General features: G+C 42.7%; 1 protein-coding gene across 2 annotated transcripts in view; it reads left to right on the forward strand.

Moving 5' to 3' along the window:
- AGL (amylo-alpha-1, 6-glucosidase, 4-alpha-glucanotransferase) overlaps positions 1–22,541 on the forward strand; it is a 397,512-nt gene that overhangs the window by 355,852 nt on the left and 19,119 nt on the right. For both annotated transcript variants that reach the window (XM_053693718.1, XM_053693717.1), the window contains exons 24-28: positions 8,362–8,587; positions 8,738–8,849; positions 9,351–9,486; positions 18,353–18,465; positions 21,365–21,576. In XM_053693718.1, coding sequence (XP_053549693.1) covers positions 8,362–8,587; positions 8,738–8,849; positions 9,351–9,486; positions 18,353–18,465; positions 21,365–21,576 — 799 coding nt within the window. The remainder of the gene's footprint in view (positions 1–8,361; positions 8,588–8,737; positions 8,850–9,350; positions 9,487–18,352; positions 18,466–21,364; positions 21,577–22,541) is intronic.

A 22,541-nucleotide genomic window follows, 5' to 3' on the forward strand; every position in this document is an offset into this window, starting at 1 on the left:
TCAGCCTGTCAAAACCTTCAGTCTCAATCATTCCCTTCAGTGGCTATGTGCATGGAAGTTTTAGGTCTCATGACTGCAGCATCGGACGCGATCCCCTTTCCTTGTTTTCATATGAGACCTCTGCAGCTTTGCATGCTGAATCAATGGTGCAGGGATTATAATCGGATATCACAATTGATATTCTTAAATACCTGCATTCTACTCTCTCTGACTTGGTGGTTAGACCATAATCGTATTGTTCAAGGGGCCTCTTTTGTTCGGTTTTCCTGGACTGTAGTCTCAACAGCAGTGTTCCCCCTATGGCCAGTTTTGTGTGCGGCCCCGCAGTGAAACAGTTTGCTAATTGCAGGGTGCGGTTACCTAATTAACTATTTCGTTGCTGGGCCACACAGAAAACTGGCCTTAGAGGGAACACTGCTCAACAGATGCAAGTCTTTCAGGTTGGGGAGCTGTCTGGGGGTCTCTGACAGCACAAGGGGTTTGGAATCCTCTAGAGTCAAAGTTATCAATCAATATCTTAGAACTCTGTGCTATTTTCAGGGATCTTCAGGCTTGGCCTCTATTAAAGAGAGAACTTTTCATTCGCTTTCAGACAGACATTATCACAACTGTGGCATATGTCAATAATCAGGGAGGGGCTCACAGTCTTTTAGCAATGAAAGAAGTATCACGGATACTTTCTTGGGCAGAATCCAACTCTTGTCTAATTTCTGTGATTCATATCCCAGGTGTAGACAATTGTGAAGCGGATTATCTCACCCATCAGACTTTACATCCGGAGGAGTGGTCTCTCCATCCAGATGTGTTTTTTTTCAGATTGTACAGATGTGTGGGGTCTTTCAGAAATAGATCTGATGGCTTCCCATCTAAACAAGATACCTTTCCAGATCCAGGGATCCTCAGGTGGAGATGGTGGATGCGTTAGCAGTTCCTTGGTCTTACCAACTTGCTTATATTTTCCGCCTCTAGTTCTTCTTCCAAGGGTAATCTCCAAAATCATAATGGAACAATCGCATGTGTTTCTAATAAGCACCAGCATGGCCTCACAGGTTTTGGTATGCAGATCTTGTTCGGATGTCCAGTTGTCAACCTTGGCCACTTCCTTTAAGGCCAGACCTTCTGTCTCAAGAGCCGTTTTTCCATGTGAATCTCAAATCGCTAAATTTGAAGGTATGAATATTGAACGCTTAGTCATAGAGGTTTCTCTGACTCAGTGATTAATACTATGTTGCAGGCTCATAAGTCTGTTTCAAGGAAGATTTATTATCAGGTATGGAAAACCTATATTTCACGGTGTTCTCATAAATTCTCTTGGCATTCTTTTAGAATTCCTAGAATTTTACAGTTTCTTCAGGACGGTTTGGATAAAGGTTTGTCTGCAAGTACTTTGAAGGGACAAATCTCTGCTCTTTCTGTTTTATTTCATAGAAAGATTGCTAAACTTCCTGACATTCAATGTTTTGTTCAGACTTTGTCCATATCAAGCCTGTTATTAAATCTATTTCTCCTCCTTGGAGTCTTAATTTGGTTTTGAAGGTTTTGCAGTCTCCTCCTTTTGAGCCTATGCATTCTTTGGATATTAAACTGCTTTCTTGGAAAGTATTGTTCCTTGTGGCTTTCTCTTCTGCTAGAAGAGTTTCTGAATTGTCTGCTCTCTCTTGTGAGTCTCCTTTTCTTATTTTTCATCAGGATAAAGCTGTTTTGTGGACTTCATTTAAATTTCTTCCTAAGGTTGTGAATTCTAACAACATTAGTAGGGAAATTGTTGTTGCTTCCTTGTGTCCTAATCCTAAGAAGTCTCTTGAGAGATCCTTACATTCTTTGGATGTGGTAAGAGCTTTGAAATACTATGTTGAGGCTACTAAAGATTTCAGGAAGACTTCTCGTCTATTTGTTGTCTTTTCTGGTTCTAGGAAAGGACAGAAAGCCTCTGTTATTTCTTTGGTATCTTGGTTAAAGCTTTTGATTTACAAGGCTTACTTGGTGGCGGGGCAGTCTCTGCCTCAGAGAATTACAGCTCATTCTACTAAATCAGTCCCCACTTCTTGCGCTTTTAAGAATGAAGCTTCAGTTGATCAGATTTGCAAAGCAACAACTTGGTTTTCTTTGCATACATGTACTAAATTTTACCATTTCGATGTATTTGCTTCTTCTGAAGCATTATTTGGTAGAAAAGTTCTTCAGGCAGCTGTCTGTTTGATTCTTATTTTTTGGATTTAATTTCTCAGCGGAAATAGCTGGTTTTTATTTTATCCCTCCCTCTCTAGTGACTCTTCTGTGGACTTCCACATCTTGGGTATTTTATCCGTCATTAGCTCATGGACTCTTGCCAGTTACATGAAAGAAAACATAATTTATGTTAAATTCATTTCTTTCATAATGGCAAGAGTCCATGAGGCCCACCCTGTTTTTGGTGGTTATATTTTTTTGTATAAATGCACAATATTATTTTCCAGTTCCTCTTTTTTGTATGCTTTTCTCTTGTTAAGTGTATCCAGTCCACGGATCATCCATTACTTATGGAATATATTCTCCTTCCCAACAGGAAGCTGCAAGAGTCCACCCACAGCAAAGCTGCTATATAGCTCCTCCCCTAACTGCCATATTCAGTCATTCTCTTGCAAGCCTCAACATAGATAGGAGGTTGTGAGAGTCTGTGGTGCTTTCTACTTAGTTTATTCTTCAATCAAAAGTTTGTTATTTTTAAATGGCACCGGAGTGTGCTGTTTATCTCAGGCAGTATTTGGAAGAAGAATCTGCCTGCGTTTTTCTATGATCTTAGCAGACGTAACTAAGATCCATTTGCTGTTCTCACACATTCTGAGGAGTGAGGTACTTCAGAGGGGGAATGGCGTGCAGGTTTTCCTGCAGATAAGGTATGTGCAGTAAAATATTTTTCTAGGAATGGAATTGACTAAGAAAATACTGCTGATACCGAAGTAATGTAAGTAAAGCCTTAAATGCAGCGATAGCGACTGGTATCAGGCTTATTAATAGAGATACATACTCTTATAAAAATGTGTTTTAAAACGTTTGCTGGCATGTTTAATCGTTTTTTAACATATGTTTGGTGATAAAACTTATTGGGGCCTAAGTTTTTTCCACATGGCTGGCTTAAATTTTGCATAGAAACAGTTAACTGAAGCTTCCCACTGTTGGCTGTGGCAGTTTGTTGTGTCTGTTTTTAAAAACGTCTATGTCATTTTTTTTTTTTATCTGTTTTTTGCATTAAGGGGTTAATCATCCATTTGCAAGTGGGTGCAATGCTCTGTTACCTTATTACATGTACTGTAAAAATTTCATTTGTTTTACTGCCTTTTTTTTCACTGTTTTTCAAATTTTGACAAAATTTGTTTCTCTTAAGGGCACAGTAACGTTTTATATATTTGCTTGTTAACTTGATTTAAAGTGTTTTCCAAGCTTACTAGTCTCATTATTAGTCTGTTCTAACATGTCTAACATAGAGGAAGCTCTGTGTTCATTATGTTTTAAAGCCATGGTGGAACCCCATCTTAGAATGTGTACCAGATGTACTGATTTCATGTTAAACAATAAAGATCATTTTTTGTCTTTAAAAACATTATCACCAGAGGATTCTGTCGTGGGGGTAGTTATGCCGACTAACTCTCCCCACGTGTCAGACCTTTTGACTCCCGCTTTAGGGACTCACGCTCAAATGGCGCCAAGTACATCAAGGGCACCCATAGCGTTTCTTTTACCAGGGGATTCTGTCGAGGGGAAAGTTATGCCGACTAACTCTCCCCACGTGTCAGACCCTTCGACTCCCGCTTCAGGGACTCACGCTCAAATGGCGCCAAGTACATCAAGGGCGCCCATAGCGTTTATTTTACAAGACATGGCAAAGGTGGTGAATAATATTCTGGCAGCAGTATTAGTCAGACTACCTGAAATTAAAGGAAAGCAGTTAGCTCTGGGGGTAGATACAGAGCATACAGACGCTTTAAGAACCATGTATGATACTACCTCACAATATGCTTAGTCTGTGGGTGATTTTTTTTTTTGACTCAGGGAAGATGATTTAACCTGATTCTGATATTTCTACATTTAAAATTTATGCTTGAGAACCTCCACTTGTTGCTCAGGGAGGCTTTGGCTGCTCTGAATGTGTACAATCACAGGGCCAGAGAAATTGTGTATACTGGATAAATAATATGCAGTGCCGGTGTGTACTGATGTTTTTCCAATACCTAAAGAGGTTTACTAAATTATTTTTTTTAATAAGGAATGGGATAGACCAGGTGTACCGTTCTCTTCCCCTCCTATTTTTTAGAAGAATGTTTTCTAATAGTTACCACCACACGGGACTTCTGGCAGACAGTTCCTAAGGTGGAGAGAAGAGTTTCTACTCTAGCTAAGCGTACCACTACCTCTGACGAGGACAGTTGTGCTTTTTAGATCCAATGGATAAAAAATGTTTATTCAACAGGGTTTTATCCTGCAGCCCCTTGCATACATTGCTTCTGTCACTGCTGCTGCGGCGTTCTGAGTTGAGTCTCTTGATGAGGCTTTACAGTTAAGCGACTCCATTGGATGAATATATTTGACAAGCTTATGCTAGCCAATTCCTTTGTTTTCTGATGCCTTGTTCATTTGACTAGACTAACGGCTAAGAATTCTGTTTTTTACTATACTGGCGCGCAGAGCGCTATGGCTTATATCATGGTCAGCTGTCGTAACTTTAATAAATAAGCTACTTAACTTCCCTTCAAGGGGCAGACCCTATTCGGGCCTGGTTTGAAGGAGATTATTGCTTATATCACTGGAGGAAAAGGTCATGCCCTTCCTCAGGATAGGTCCAAATCAAGGGAAAAAAAAAAAAAAAAAAGTCTAATTTTCGTGCCTTTTAAAAAACTTCAGGGCAGGTGTGGCATCCTCTTCCTCTAAGGCAAAACAAGAGGGAATTTTTGCTCAGTCCAAGGCGGTCTGGAGACAATCGGACCTGGAACAAAGATAAGCAGGCCAAGGAGCCTGCTGCTGCCTCTAAGGCAGCATGAAGGAACGGACCCCTATCCGGTAACGGATCCTATAGGGGGCAGACTTTCATTCTTCGCCCAGGCGTGGGCAAGAGATGCCCAGGATCCCTAGGCATTGGAATTTATATCCCAGAGATATCTTCTGGATTTCAAAGATTCCCCCCCAAAAAAAGGGGAGATTTCGCCTTTCACAATTATCTGCAAACTAGATAAAGAAGGAGGCATTCTTACATTGTGTACGAGATCCATCCAGTTCCAAGAGAGGAACAGGGACAGAGTTTTTACTCAAATCTGTTTGTGGTTCCCAAGGAGAGGGAACCTTCAGACCTATTTTGGATCTAAAGATCTTAAACAAATTCCTCAGAATTCCGTCATTTAAGATGGAAACTATTCGTACCATCTTAACTATGATCCAGGAGAGTCAATAGAGGACTACAATGGATTTGAAGGATTCTTATCCTCACATTGTGATGCATAAAGATCACCATCGTTTTTCAGGTTTGCCTTTCTAGACAGGCATTACCAGTTTGTAGCTCTTTCCTTTGGGATATCTACAGCCCCAAGAATCTTTATGGAGGTTCTGGGGTCGCTTTGGCGGTCCTTAGACCGCGGGGCATAGAAGTGGCCCCTTATTTAGACGACATCCTGATACAGGCGTCAAACATCCAAATTGCCCAGTCTCATACGGACGTAGTACTGGCATTTCTGAGATCACATGGGTGAAAAGTGAACAAGGAAAGAGTTCTCTATCCCCAATCTCAAGGGTTTCCCTCCTAGGGACTCTGATAGATTCTGTAGAAATGAAAATTTACCTGACGGAGTCCAGGTTGTCAAAGTTTCTAAATTTCTGCCGTGTTTTTTCATCCCATCCGCGCCCTTCGGTGGCTCAGTACATGAATGAAATCGGCTTAATGGTAGCGGCAAGGGACATAGTACCGTTTGCACGTCTACATTTCAGACCGCTGCAACTATGCATGCTCAGTCAGAGGAACGGGGATTACACAGATTTGTCCCCCTGTTAAACCTGGACCAAGAGACCAGAGATTCTCTTCTCTGGTGACTATGTCGGGTCCATCTGTCCAAGGGTATGACCTTCCGCAGGTCAGATGGGACAATTGTTACAATAGATGCCAGCCTTTTAGGTTGGGATGCAGTCTGGAACTCCCTTAAGGCTCAGGGATAGTGGACTTAGGAGGAGACCCTCCTTCTAATAAATATTCTGGAACTGGGAGTGATATTCCATGCTCTTCAGACTTGGCCTCAGTTAGCAACTCTGAGGTACATCATACTCAGTCGGACAATATACACGACTGTGGCTTACATCAGCCATCAAGGGGGAACAGAAGTTCCCTAGCGATGTTAGAAGTCTTACAATAATTCACTGGACAGAGACTCACTCTTGTCTATCAGCTATCCATATCCCAGGTGTTGAGAACTGGGAGGTGGATTTTCTAAGTCGTCAGACTTTTCTTCCGGGGGGGTGGGATTTCCTCCGGAGGTCAAGACCAAGCAGGAGAGGGCTTTGGTGTTTTTGACAGCGCCTGCGTAGCCACGCAGGACCTGGTATGCAGATCTGGTGGACATGTCATCCTTTCCATCACAGTCTCTGCTTCTGAGACAGGTCCCTCTACCTCAGGGTCCTTTCAACCATCTAAATAGAATCAATCTGAGATGGACTGCCTGGAGACTGAACGCTTGATGTTATCAAAGCATGGCTTCTCCGAGTCAGTCATTGATACCTTAATACAGACATGAAAGCCTGTCTCTAGGAAAATTGAACATAGATATGGTGTAAATATCTGATTGTTATGAATCCAAGGGTTACTCATGGAGTAAAGTCTGGATTCCCAGGATATTATCTTTTCTCCAAGATGTTTTTGAGAAAAGGGTTGTCAGCTAATTCCTTAAAAGGGGACAGATTTTTACTCTGTCTATTTTTTTGCACAAGCGTCTGGCAGGTATTCTAGACGTTCAGGCATTTGGTCAGGCTTTGGTTAGATCCAAGCCTGTGTTTAAAACTGTTGCTCCGCCATGGAGCTTAAACCTGATTCTTAAGGTTCTTCAAGAAGTTCCGTTTGAACCTTTTTTGTTCCATAGATATCAATCTTTATCTTGGAAAGTTCCTTTTGGGTAGCTAATTCCTCGACTCGTAGAGTCTCCAAGTTATCTGTGTTACAATGTGATTCTCCTTATCTGGTCCTTCGTACGGATAAGGTAGTCCTGCGTACCAACCTGGGTTTTTTCCTAAGGTGGTATCTAACAAGTACATCACTCAAGAGATAGTTGTTCCATGCTTGTATCCTAATCCTTCCTCAAAGAAGGAACGTCTATTACACAATATTGGACGTGGTTTGTGCTTTAAAGTTTTACTTACAAGCTACTACAGTTTTCATCAAACGTTCACCTTGTTTGTTGTCTATTCTGGACAGAGGAGAGGTCAAAAGACTTCAGCAGCCTCTCTGTCTTTTTGGTTAAAAAGCATAATTCATTTAGCTTATGAGACTGCTGGACAGCAGCCTCCTGAAGGGATTACAGCTCATTCTACTAGAGCTGTGGTTTTCACTTGGGCCTTTTTTAAATGTGGCTTCTGTTGAACAGATTCACAAGACGGAGTCTTGGTCTGCGCTTCATACTTTTCAAATTTAACAAATTTGATACCTTGCTTCTTCGGAGGCTATTTTTGGGAGAAAGGGTTTTTTACAGGCAGTGGTAACTTCCGTTTAAGTACCTGCCTTGTCCCTCCCATCATCCGTGTACTTTAGCTTTGGTATTGGTATTCCATAAGTAATGGATGATCCGTGGACTGGATACACTTAACAAGAGAAAACATAATTTATGCTTACCTGATAAATTTATTTCTCTTGTAGTGTATCCAGTCCACGGCCCGCCCTGTCACTTTAAGGCAGGTAATTTTTTTATTTGAACTACAGTCACCACTGCACCCTATGTTTTTTCTTTCTCTGCATGTTTTCGGTCGAATGACTGAATATGGCAGTTAGGGGAGGAGCTATATAGCAGCTTTGCTGTGGGTGGACTCTTGCAGCTTCCTGTTGGGAAGGAGAATATATTCCATAAGTAATGGATGATCCGTGGACTGGATACACTACAAGAGAAATAAATTTATCAGGTAAGCATAAATTATGTTTTTTACTCCTTTTTACACCTCACTACTTGGCTATACGTTAAACTAAGGTGTGAGTGTGGTGGGAGGTGTATTTATAGGCATTTTGAGGTTAGGGAAACTTTGCCCCCTCCTGGTAGGAATGTATATCCCATACGTCACTAGCTCATGGACTTAATTTATCAGGTAAATTCTTACATAAATTATGTTTTCTCCCTAACTGCAGTGTTTTGTCTTCTGTTTTAGGAATATTATCCTCGCATTCGCTGGCACACTAAGACATGGGCTTATACCCAATCTGCTGGGCCAAGGCACATATTCTCGGTATAATTGCCGTGATGCAGTGTGGTGGTGGCTGCAGTGTATACAGGATTACTGTACAATGGTCCCAAATGGTATAGAGATTCTACGGTGCCCAGTGTCCCGGATGTACCCTACAGATGATTCTCCCCCGATTGCTGCTGGGACCGTGGTAAGTTTACATCTGTTTAGTACTCCCATCAACCATTGTGTGACCAACAACTTGTGATTTACTCTGTGACCTTCAGTTCTGGTGCCATTTAATTGCAGGCAGTGGTGGGTTATCTGTGTGTCCCCCAAACTAACTTGTGCCTTTGCACAGGACCAGCCGCTGTATGAGGTCATTCAAGAAGCTCTTCAGCGCCATGCTAGCGGAATTCAGTTCCGAGAGAGGAATGCTGGGCCCCAGATTGACCGGAACATGAGGGATGAAGGTGAGTTTGCTGCACACCATGCTATGTAAGGCGAACATATCCCTATCATTCTGTGTGCAAGACACTGACGGTCTCTTTCTCTGGGGATTTATAAAAACACAGAGTTTGACAGCAGATAAGAACCAGAAGGACCATCGTATATGTTCATATCTCCTTCTGAAACATCATCTTAATTAATCCTCAGGATACCCTTGTGCATACGCCATTCATGTATTGCAGTATTTACACTTGTCTCCCCTGCTGTCTTCCATAAATCCACCTCTTGGTCTATAAAGAAGCACTTGCTGTCCCCAACCTGAGGTCAGGACCTCTTGTTCTGGAGTTGCTCTTTTTGTGACAAATGCTTCATCCCCAGCTTTATTAAATCCATTGATGTACATGAAGGTTTCCTCTCTGTCCCTCTCAGCTCATGATGAGTAATAGACCATGTAGTCTCCCAGTGTCTGATTATCTCTGTCCTTCTAGAAAAGATCTTGCTCACTTGCTGTTATTTCTCACCAGGGTTTAATGTAAGCGCTGGAATAGATCCTGTAACTGGCTTCGTATTTGGAGGGAACCGTTTAAACTGTGGAACATGGATGGATAAAATGGGGGAAAGTGAGAAGGCTCGAAATAAAGGGATTCCAGCCACACCCAGGTACCCTTCAGAGTGTCTTGTCCCGGAGGGCTTGTGAGGGGAGTGTGTACTGTACCAGGGACACCATTATATGCAGCACTCCTGCGCCACCGAGCATGATGCCATAACCCAGTGTGGAACAAATAAAATAGAATGATTCAGTGGACTAAGCACTTATTGATGTATCTGCACTTGTACCAGAGGATAACACGTTTATTTTCTACATAAAGAGACCCAAAAAAGGAAATGGAGGATTATTGGTGCACCTCTGTAAGATGATAAATAATAAAATTACGCTTCTTCTATTCCTTAAAATTATTAAATATATTAGACAGTAAGGAGAAGCCAAATAGTTAAAGGGACAGTCTACACCTCAGTCATCTTAAAGGGTTAGAAATTGATTATCATTTGAACCTATTAAAATATGTTAATATAAAGACTACTATAAATGCAATTAAATAAAACTTTAGTTTCTCTTGTTAAGTGTATCCAGTCCACGGATCATCCATTACTTATGGGATATTAACTCCTCCCCAACAGGAAGTGCAAGAGGATTCACCCAGCAGAGCTGCTATATAGCTCCTCCCCTAACTGCCATTACCAGTCATTCTCTTGCACCCAACGACTAGATAGGATGTGTGAGAGGACTATGGTGATTATATTTAGTTTTATACCTTCAATCAAAAGTTTGTTATTTTATAATAGCACCGGAGTGTGTTATTCCTTCTCTGGTAGAATTTGAAGAAGAATGTACCTGAGTTTTTACTATGATTTTAGCCGGCGTAGTTAAGATCATATTGCTGTTTCTCGGCCATCTGAGGAGAGGTAAACTTCAGATCAGGGGACAGCGGGCAGATTAATCTGCAAAGAGGTATGTAGCAGCTTATTATTTTCTAACAATGGAATTGATGAGAAAATTCTGCCATACCGATATAATGTAAACTCAGCCTTAAATGCAGTAGCAGCAACTGGTATCAGGCTGTCATGTATGTATATTTTACACTTCAGTATTCTGGGGAATGGCACTTCACTGGAATTATACTGTGTGCATAAGACTTTAGCCTAATTTGCAGGGACTGGCAACAGGCTTTTTAATAACACTTAATTTATGTTAAACGTTTTTTGCTGGCATGTAAAATCGTTTCATTTTCTGAGGTACTGGGTGAATAAAATGTTTTGGGCATTATTTTTTCCACTTGGCAGTTGTTTTATTTAATTTATGACAGTTTACTGATCTCTCTCACTGTTGTGTGTGAGGGGGAGGTCAAAAAATTCAGTCAGAAGCTCATTGTATTTCCTGCATGATCCGGTTCATCTCTACAGAACTCAGGGGTCTTCAAAACTTGTTTTGAGGGAGGTAATCATTCACAGCTGTGAGATTGTAGTTGACTGTGATAAAAAACGTTTATTTCTGTAACTTTTTTTTCTGCTATCAGGGTTAGTTATCCTTTGCTAATGGGAACAATCCTTTGCTAAAATTGTGTTTTTTACAAAGATTTGATGCTATAACCTTTCAGTTTATTAACTTTCAACTGTCATAACTCTTTCTGTGCTTCTTATAGGCACAGTACGTTTTCATATTATAGTAAATTACTTGAAAAGTATTTCCAAGTTGCTAGTTTATTTGCTAGTGTGTTAAACATGTCTGATTCAGAGGAAGACATCTGTGCTATATGTGCTAATGCCAAAGTGGAGCCCAATAGAAATTTATGTACTAACTGTATTGATGCTACTTTAAATAAAAGTCAATCTGTACAAATTGAACACATTTCACCAAACAACGAGGGGAGAGTTATGCCGACTAACTCGCCTCACGTGTCAGTACCTGCATCTCCCGCTCGGGGGGTGCGTGATATTGTGGCGCCGAGTACATCTGGGCGGCCATTACAAATCACATTACAGGATATGGCTACTGTTATGACTGAAGTTTTGGCTAAATTACCAGAACTAAGAGGTAAGCGTGATCACTCTGGGGTGAGAACAGAGTGCGCTGATAATGTTAGGGCCATGTCAGATACTGCGTCACAACTTGCAGAACATGAGGACGGAGAGCTTCATTCTGCGACTGACGGTTCTGATCCAAACAGATTGGATTCAGATATTTCAAATTTTAAATTTAAGCTGGAAAACCTCCGTGTATTACTAGGGGAGGTGTTAGCGGCTCTGAATGATTGTAACACAGTTGCAATACCAGAAAAAATGTGTAGGTTGGATAAATATTTTGCGGTACCGTCGAGTACTGACGTTTTTCCTATACCTAAGAGACTTACTGAAATTGTTACTAAGGAGTGGGATAGACCCGGTGTGCCGTTCTCACCCCCTCCGATATTTAGAAAGATGTTTCCAATAGACACCACCACACGGGACTTATGGCAAACGATCCCTAAGGTGGAGGGAGCAGTTTCTACTTTAGCTAAGCGTACCACTATCCCGGTGGAGGATAGCTGTGCCTTTTCAGATCCAATGGATAAAAAGTTAGAGGGTTACCTTAAGAAAATGTTTGTTCAACAAGGTTTTATATTGCAACCCCTTGCATGCATTGCGCCTGTCACGGCTGCAGCAGCATTTTGGTTTGAGTCTCTGGAAGGGACACTTGAATCAGCTCCATTAGATGAGATTACACACAGGCTTAAAGCTCTTAAGTTAGCTAACTCATTTATTTCAGATGCCGTAGTACATTTAACTAAGCTTACGGCTAAGAATTCCGGATTCGCCATTCAGGCGCGCAGAGCACTGTGGCTAAAATCCTGGTCAGCTGACGTTACTTCTAAGTCTAAATTACTTAATATACCTTTCAAAGGGCAGACCTTATTCGGGCCCGGATTGAAAGAAATTATCGCTGACATTACAGGAGGTAAAGGCCATGCCCTGCCTCAAGACAGAGCCAAACCTAAGGCTAGACAATCTAATTTTCGTTCCTTTCGGAATTTCAAAGCAGGAGCAGCATCAACTTCCTCTGCTCCAAAACAAGAAGGATCTGTTGCTCGCTACAGACAAGGCTGGAGACCTAACCAGTCCTGGAACAAGGGCAAGCAGGCCAGGAAACCTGCTGGTGCCCCTAAAACAGCATGAATTGAGGGCCCCCGATCCGGGAACGGATCTAGTGGGGGGCAGACTTTCTCTCTTCGCCCAGGCTTGGGCAAGAGATGTCCAGGATCCCTGGGCGCTAGAGATAATATCTCAGGGATACCTTCTGGACTTCAAATACTCTCCCCCAAGAGAGAGATTTCATCTGTCAAGGTTGTCAACAAACCAAATAAAGAAAGAGGCGTTTTTACGCTGCGTACAAGAGCTTTTATTAATGGGAGTAATCCATCCAGTTCCACGGTCGGAACAGGGACAAGGGTTTTACTCAAATCTGTTTGTGGTTCCCAAAAAAGAGGGAACTTTCAGGCCAATCCTGGATTTAAAGATCCTAAACAAATTCCTAAGAGTTCCATCGTTCAAAATGGAGACTATTCGGACAATTTTACCCATGATCCAAAAGGGTCAGTACATGACCACAGTGGATTTAAAGGATGCTTACCTTCACATACCGATTCACAAAGATCATTACCGGTATCTAAGGTTTGCCTTTCTAGACAGGCATTACCAGTTTGTAGCTCTTCCATTCGGATTGGCTACGGCTCCGAGAATCTTCACAAAGGTTCTGGGTGCTCTTCTGGCGGTACTAAGACCGCGAGGAATTGCGGTAGCTCCGTACCTAGACGACATTCTGATACAAGCTTCAAGCTTTCAAACTGCCAAGTCTCATACAGAGTTAGTACTGGCATTTCTAAGGTCGCATGGATGGAAGGTGAACGAAAAGAAGAGTTCTCACTTTCCACTCACAAGAGTTCCCTTCTTGGGGACTCTTATAGATTCTGTAGAAATGAAGATTTACCTGACAGAAGACAGGTTAACAAAGCTTCAAAATGCATGCCGTGTCCTTCATTCCATTCAACACCCGTCAGTAGCTCAATGCATGGAGGTGATCGGCTTAATGGTAGCAGCAATGGACATAGTACCCTTTGCACGCCTACATCTCAGACCGCTGCAATTGTGCATGCTAAGTCAGTGGAATGGGGATTACTCAGACTTGTCCCCTACTCTGAATCTGGATCAAGAGACCAGAAATTCTCTTCTATGGTGGCTTTCTCGGCCACATCTGTCCAGGGGGATGCCATTCAGCAGGCCGGACTGGACAATTGTAACAACAGACGCCAGCCTACTAGGTTGGGGCGCTGTCTGGAATTCTCTGAAGGCTCAGGGACAATGGAATCAGGAGGAGAGTCTCCTACCAATAAACATTCTGGAATTGAGAGCAGTTCTCAATGCCCTTCTGGCTTGGCCCCAGTTAACAACTCGGGGGTTCATCAGGTTTCAGTCGGACAACATCACGACTGTAGCTTACATCAACCATCAGGGAGGGACAAGAAGCTCCCTAGCAATGATGGAAGTATCAAAGATAATTCGCTGGGCAGAGTCTCACTCTTGCCACCTGTCAGCAATCCACATCCCGGGAGTGGAGAACTGGGAGGCGGATTTCTTAAGTCGTCAGACTTTTCATCCGGGGGAGTGGGAACTTCATCCGGAGGTCTTTGCCCAAATACTTCGACGTTGGGGCAAACCAGAGATAGATCTCATGGCGTCTCGACAGAACGCCAAGCTTCCTCGTTACGGGTCCAGATCCAGGGATCCGGGAGCGGTTCTGATAGATGCTTTGACAGCACCTTGGACCTTCGGGATGGCTTATGTGTTTCCACCCTTCCCGATGCTTCCTCGATTGATTGCCAGAATCAAACAGGAGAGAGCATCAGTGATTCTAATAGCGCCTGCATGGCCACGCAGGACTTGGTATGCAGATCTAGTGGACATGTCATCCTGTCCACCTTGGTCGCTACCTCTGAAACAGGACCTTCTGATCCAGGGTCCCTTCAAACATCAAAATCTAATTTTTTTGAAGCTGACTGCTTGGAAATTGAACGCTTGATTTTATCAAAACGTGGTTTTTCTGAGTCAGTTATTGATACCTTAATACAGGCTAGGAAGCCTGTTACCAGAAAGATTTACCATAAGATATGGCGCAAATACTTATATTGGTGTGAATCCAAGAGTTACTCATGGAGCAAGGTTAGGATTCCGAGGATATTGTCTTTTCTACAAGAAGGTTTAGAAAAGGGTTTATCCGCTAGTTCCTTAAAGGGACAGATTTCAGCTCTGTCCATTCTTTTACACAAACGTCTGTCAGAAGTTCCGGACGTTCAAGCTTTTTGTCAGGCTTTAGCTAGGATCAAGCCTGTGTTTAAAACTGTTGCTCCACCATGGAGTTTGAACTTAGTTCTTAATGTTTTACAGGGGGTTCCGTTTGAACCCCTTCATTCCATTGATATCAAGTTGTTATCTTGGAAAGTTCTGTTTTTAATGGCGATTTCCTCGGCTCGAAGAGTCTCTGAGTTATCTGCCTTACATTGTGATTCTCCTTATCTGATTTTTCATTCAGACAAGGTAGTTCTGCGTACTAAACCTGGGTTCCTACCTAAGGTGGTCACTAACAGGAATATCAATCAAGAGATTGTGGTTCCATCTTTGTGTCCTAATCCTTCTTCGAAAAAGGAACGTCTGCTACACAATCTAGATGTAGTCCGTGCCCTGAAATTTTATCTACAGGCAACTAAGGATTTTCGACAAACGTCTTCCCTGTTTGTCGTTTATTCTGGTCAGAGGAGAGGTCAAAAAGCTTCGGCTACCTCTCTCTCCTTTTGGCTTCGTAGCATAATACGGTTAGCCTATGAGACTGCTGGACAGCAGCCTCCTGAAAGAATTACAGCACATTCTACTAGAGCTGTGGCTTCCACTTGGGCCTTTAAGAATGAGGCTTCTGTTGAACAGATTTGCAAGGCTGCAACTTGGTCTTCTCTTCATACTTTTTCCAAATTTTACAAATTTGACACTTTTGCTTCTTCGGAGGCTGTTTTTGGGAGAAAGGTTCTTCAGGCAGTGGTTCCTTCCGTATAAAGAGCCTGCCTGTCCCTCCCGTCATCCGTGTACTTTAGCTTTGGTATTGGTATCCCATAAGTAATGGATGATCCGTGGACTGGATACACTTAACAAGAGAAAACATAATTTATGCTTACCTGATAAATTTATTTCTCTTGTAGTGTATCCAGTCCACGGCCCGCCCTGTCACTTTAAGGCAGGTAATTTTTCCATTAAACTACAGTCACCACTGCACCCTATGGTTTTCCTTTCTCTGCATGTTTTCGGTCGAATGACTGGTAATGGCAGTTAGGGGAGGAGCTATATAGCAGCTCTGCTGGGTGAATCCTCTTGCACTTCCTGTTGGGGAGGAGTTAATATCCCATAAGTAATGGATGATCCGTGGACTGGATACACTACAAGAGAAATAAATTTATCAGGTAAGCATAAATTATGTTTTTTTTAAATGAAGCTTTCACATATCTTAATTTTAAAGATTAAATTATCATGAAATGAGCAGTAACGACCACCCATAAAATGTAAATCTAGCATCCGCCCCCCATCCAATGGTGAAGCGGCTGGGCCCCTTAATTCTAATAATACATTTAGTGTTAAAGCACAGCAAAGTAAAAAACCTTGCGCTTGGAGGGGCAGCAGGAAACTGAGAGGAGACAGGGAACAATATAAGCCACACACCAGGCTGCAAGTTTACCAAAGGAAAGGGGTCTGGAGCAGAGTGAACTAACGTTGGCTTGGAGCTGTGCGAGACTTCACAGCTGCGTCTGTCACACTTCAGCCCCGCACTAAGGAGAGCAGCGTGTATGGTACAATTCGTCAGACGTTAAATACTGCAGCGAGTAAAAAGTTTATTTAAGCTGTCTGGCTCATCTCTCCCCTCCTTGCTGTCTTTGCTTGATTAGTGACTGTGAGGGCTCCGATTCCACATGAAAGCAAACACAGCAAGAGGGGGGGGGGGTTGAGATGAGCCCGACAGCTTAAATAAACAGAGCGCTCATACTCACCGCTGTATTCAATGTCTAAAGCACAGGTGCACTTTATCACAGGCAGGGAAGATTTGTAGCATGAACGCCGCTCTCCTAAAATGTCTCCTCCTCTGTCTTCTTTGTGACGCTGCCCCTTCAAGCAGTAATCATGGAAAGATTTATATTTTTCACTCCCTGGGTTGATGCCTTTCTGAGATCCGGTTTACAAAATCTGTCCAGATGCCCCTCTAGTACCCTGATTAGCCGGTGCCTGCTTGCAAGAACTTGTGCTCCTGCCTCCTGTCAGTAAACTGCTTAATTCGCTGCTGGAGACAGGGGGGGGAGTCTGTGCATGCGTTGCCAATACCATTATTTTAATGCGCATGCGGGCGGCCATGATGTTTCTACCTAGGTAGAACATTGTAATAGGCACATATAATGAGCAGAAAATGGGTTTGGAGCAGTATTCATTTTTAAATTGATATTACAAGGAATGTAAACAAAATTGTACAAAGGTACCAATTACAAATGTACTTATTATATAAGGCAGTTTTGATTGAGTTAAAAATATTTTTTGGGTTTACTATCCCTTTAAAGTCTTACCTTAAATTAAGCTGCAAATAGCCTCCTGCACCGCAGGGACATAAAACAAATTGGGATAGAGACAAAATATAATATTCTGTACTTTCATTACTTTACCTGCAAATTTATACTGCAGTGCCATTAACCCTTTCTTTTTAGTTTCTGAATTGTACAACTCTAACTCCCCCCACACATTTCCTTCTATAGCTGTATCTATATCTATTGTTGTTTCGGTAGAATGCAAAAGTGCGTAGGGATTATCTGCTGGAGCCTAGAAGCTGTGAACTCAGTTGAAATACAATGCCTGTGTCTAAACACTGATAAGGGGGATGGAGCTGGCTGCTCCAGGCAGCTTAGCTATGTAATTCAATTTGCTTATTTTTGAAAATTATTTTAAAATACTGGCCAGCAATTTAAAAAAACAATTATGCAAACTATTTTTAATTAGCGCTTTTAGAATATGCACAGATCTCAACATGTTTTATGTCCCTTTAAAATGACTATTGTTTCTGGTCACTTTGAGATGGCTCCCACTGATGACATCATGATCTGGGCTGCATCTATGCGCTCTGCTGAATAGCACTAAGAGTCTGTTGAATCCAATGAGTGAAGCCTTTAATGCAGCCCAGATCGTGATGTCATCAGTGGGCAGAGCTTGGGAAACAATAGTCATTTTAACTGTTGCATGATATAGAAAGGGGCAGAGGAGGCTATTTGTAGATTTAAAGGGACAGTCTACACCTTAGTCATCTTAAAGTGCATTCTCTAGATAAAAACCTAAGGACACAAATCACTAAGAGCAAAGGAAAACCCCAATAATGCTGATATGGAAGGTGCCCCCGCTTTCCTGACCAATAAATGGATACCTTGGCATCAGGCGAGGACGCACTGGTCTGACAAGAGAAAGGCGAATATACTAAAAAGCAGCTGAACAGTGTTTTAGGAGCCAATGAGCAGATTTATATGGGGATACTAATAAATGTTGTGCCAGAATTAGAACTCCTGAGACTTGCCAGACCTGTACCTATATTCCTTACCACAAGATGGGCCCAGTAAACAGTGAATTACCAGCAGGATCCGATTTATTTACCTTTGAAACTGCTACATTTACTAAGCACAATGCCGTACATAATAAAAGGTGGGTTATGCCTCTTAGTGAGATTCACTGCTGTTCAGGTAACATTTACCTCTAGAGGATCCCATGACAGTAATGACAAATCTTTTCAGGGAATGGAGAGCTTAGAATTGGGTCTATAGTGGGTGAGTAGGACACAAGTCGAACAATCTAATCCCCCGGCATTCCTGACTCACTTCTGCAGGTAGCTGACACCCCTTGTTGTTACACCAGCTGCTTTTCATTACAGGGACGGTTCAGCTGTAGAAATCGTTGGTCTCTGCAAATCTACTGTTCGGTGGCTTAAGGGTCTCAGTGAGAAGAAGATCTATCCGTTCAGTGGAGTCACCATGCAACGGAAGGGTGGGTGTAAGAGGGCTCCCTCATTACATTTATTGCAAGAGATGTCTCATATCAAGGGCTCAGGGGCTGGTTTTGTTCTTTGTTAAGATGGCCGAAGACAATTCTTCACCTTATATTGTCACCTACACACATACTGGTCACAAGTGCCCTTAGCTGAACCACACTCTACATGTGGATTTTCTTTGTCATATGAGTGCTGGGCGAGGAACTGAGGACATGATTTTACTTCTGTACAAGTTCAATAAACCATTTTGTTAGTGCTACATGAGTGGACACAGAGCCAGGCACATACACATTAGAATAAACAGATGTGGGGGCCTTATTGTGTTGCAAGTTATTAGTAAAGGAGGAGCACAGCATAAAATACTGCTGACCCCAGACCATAGGCCGGACAACCCTTCTGTAGTATGAGACGTGGTTAATGCCCACAGCACAAAGCATTTATTTTAGGTCTTAGCAGGACAGGACGGGGTTCATTTAGTAGATTTACAGCCTTGTGCTAATTAAAGGGACAGTCTACACCAGAATTTGTGTTGTTTAAAAAGATAGATAATCCCTTTATTACCCATTCCCCAGTTTTGCATAAACACAGTTATAATACACATTTTACCTCTGTGATTACCTTGTATCTAAGCCTCTGCAAACTGCCCCCTTATTTCAGTTATTTTGACAGACTTGCATTTTAGCCATTCAGTGCTAACTCCTAGGTAACTTCACATGTGTGAGCTCAATGTTATCTATATGACACACATGAACTAATGCCCTCTAGTGGTCAAAATGCATTCAGATTAGAGGCGTCCTTCAAGGTCTAAGAAATTAGCATATAACTCTACCTAGGTTTAGCTTTCAACTAAGAAAAGCAAGAGAACAAAGCAAACTGAATCATGAAAGTTTTTTTTTTGGACTTGACTGTCCCTTTAAGTCAAGGTGAGTGACAGACAATTTAATATACTGTGGAAGGCAAACTATGCTCATATCTGAGACTGAAATGTAAACAAGTATCAGATCTGTGATATGGTTTGGGAAGAGCAGGTAGGTCTCTGGGGAGGGCAGGTGGGGTTAGTCTTGGAAAGGCAGGTGAGTTGGTCCGGGGAGGGCAGGTGAGTTGGTCCGGGGAGGTGCGTCAGTCTGGGGAGGGCAGGTGCGTCGGTCTGGGCAGGGCTGGTGAGTCGGTCTGGAAGGGCTGGTGAGTCGGTCTTTGGAGTGCAGGTGGGTTTACCTGGGGAGTGCAGGGTGGGTTTACCTGGGGAGTGCAGGGTGGGTTTAACTGGGGAGTGCAGGGTGGGTATACCTGGGGAGTGCAGGGTGGGTATACCTGGGGAGTGCAGGGTGGGTTTACCTGGGGAGTGCAGGGTGGGTTTAACTGGGGAGTGCAGGGTGGCTATATCTGGGGAGTGCAGGGTGGGTATACCTGGGGAGTGCAGGGTGGGTTTACCTGGGGAGTGCAGGTGGGTTTATCTGGGGAGTGCAGGTGAGTCTTATCTGTCAGCAGGTTCAGTGTTTGCTGATAAAATAACAGCATCTTATACAAATACATGAACTATTTATGTTCTGTGTTATAGCAACGTTGTTTGTTTTGCATTTCACTAAACACAAGGAAGAAGGATTTATTTAATAATGTTTGTGCTATACGGGTTTAGGTTAAACAGATATTTATGACCCGCACTTTATACTAGACAAGTACAAAGCCTAAACAATCCACACCAATTATTGCCTTCCCCCTCTTCAATGGTCCCCACTTCCACCATCCACAGGATATTGTCTCCTCCTTTAACATTGTTTCCCAGCACCCCTGTCCCTCCTTCACATGGGTCCCTGTCTCCTCCATGCAAGTCTTTCTCTCTTCAGATTAGTCCCTACACATGGGTCTTTACCTATCCCTTCTACACATGTCTATGTTTCCCCCTACACTTGGGTTATTCCCTATCCCTTCCATACAGGTCTCTGCTTGCCCCCTATTCTTGGGTCTTTACCTATCCTTTCACACATATCTCTGCTTCTCCTCTACACATGGGTCTTTACCTATATCTTCCACACAGGTCTCTGTTTCCCCCCTACTCTTGTGTCTTTACCTATCCTTCTACACAGGTCTCTGCTTCCCCTCTACACATGGGTCTTTACTTAGAGACTTGTGTGGAAGGGATGTTTCCCCCCTACTCTTGGGTCTTTACCTATCCCTTCCACACATATCTCTGCTTCTCCTCTACACATGGGTCTTTACCTATATCTTCCACACAGGTCTCTGTTTCTCCCCTACTCTTGGGTCTTTACTTAAACCTTCCACACAAGTCTCTGTTTTCAACCCTACTCTTGGGTCTTTACCTATCCCTTCCACGCAGGTCTCTGCTTCCCCTCTACACATGGGTCTTTACCTATCCCTTCCACGCAGGTCTCTGCTTCCCCTCTACACATGGGTCTTTACCTATCCCTTCCATGCAGGTCTCTGCTTCCCCTCTACACATGGGTCTTTACCTATCCCTTCCATGCAGGTCTCTGCTTCCCCTCTACACATGGGTATTTGCCTATCCCTCCCATACAGGCCTCAGCCTCTCCCCTACACTTGGGTCATTACCTATCCCTTCTATACAGGTCTTTGCTTCCGCTACTACATTTGGTTCTTTGCCTATCCCTTCCACACAGGTCTCTGCTTCCCCTCTACACTTGGATCTTTACCTATCCTTCCCATACAGGTCTCTGCTCCCCTCTACATTTGGGTCTTTACCTATCCCTTCCATACAGGTCTCTGCTTCCCCCCTACACTTGGGTCTTTACCTATCCTTTCCACACAGGTCTCGACTTCCCCACTACACTTGGGTCTTGTTTACATACAAGTTTCTAACCGCCCTGCAGATAGATCATTACTACTTTTATAACCCAATAGTCATGTCTTTGTTTGCAGGGGGAGAGGGGATTGTGACATTCTCTGACTGGAACCAAATGATCCAGGAACACTTTGAGAAGTTGTTTTATGTTTCTGAGGACCTATCTGACCATAACGAGCAGCGCCCAGACTTAGTTCACAAACGTTGTATTTATAAAGACAGTTATGGAGCATCTAGCCCCTGGTGTGATTACCAGCTCCGGCCAAACTTCCCTGTAGCCATGGTTGTGGTAAGATCACATTTTAACTTCTTCACTTTATTTTTAAATGTTATGTGTGGGGAATGTCAGGATGTTTCTTTCTACAGAAATAATAAGGTAAGTTCCTGTGTGTTTACCAGAGGGGAAAAAATGCCAATATTGAATGAGCAGTCAGGATGATTATTCACCCATGAAACCACTTATAAGAGTAGAACATTATGTTGGGACAACCCATCCCCTGGTATAATGTGCTGCAATGGTAGGATTCTGTAGTAAGTGGTTATGGTACGATCCATCTGCTGTATAATGTGCTGTGAGGGTGGAATGTGACCTAGTAAGTGATAATGATACGATCTATGTGCTGTATAATGTGCTATGAGAGTGAGATATGACCTAGTAAGTGGCAATGGTACAATCTATCGCCTGTATTATGTGTTGTGAGGGTGAAATATGACCTAGTAAGTGCTAGTGGTACGATCTATCTGCTGTATAATGTGCTGTCAGAGTGAGACATAACCTAGTAAGTGATAATGATACTAGGTCATGTCTCACTCTTATAGCACATTATACAGCAGATAGATCGTAAGTAATAATGGTACGATCCATTGCCTGTATTATGTGTTGTGAGGGTGAAATATAACCTAGTAAGTGCTAGTGGTACGATCCATCTGCTGTATAATGTGCTGTGAGAGTGAGACATGACCTAGTAGGTGGTAATTTTACCATCCATCTGCTGTATAACGTGTGTTGTGAGGGTGAGACATGACCTAGTTAAGTGGTAATGGTACGATCCATCTGTTGTATAATGTGCTGTCAGAGTGAGACATGACCTAGTAAGTGATAATGGTATGATCCAATTGCTGTATTATGTGCTGTGAGATTGAGACGTTACCTAGTAAGTGGTAATAGTACGATCCATCTGCTGTATAATGTGCTGTGAGAGTGTTACATGACCTAGCAAGTTGTAATGGTATGATCCATCTACAGTATAATGT

This window comes from Bombina bombina, chromosome 10 (genome assembly GCF_027579735.1).
Source record: "Bombina bombina isolate aBomBom1 chromosome 10, aBomBom1.pri, whole genome shotgun sequence".
NCBI lineage: Eukaryota > Metazoa > Chordata > Amphibia > Anura > Bombinatoridae > Bombina > Bombina bombina.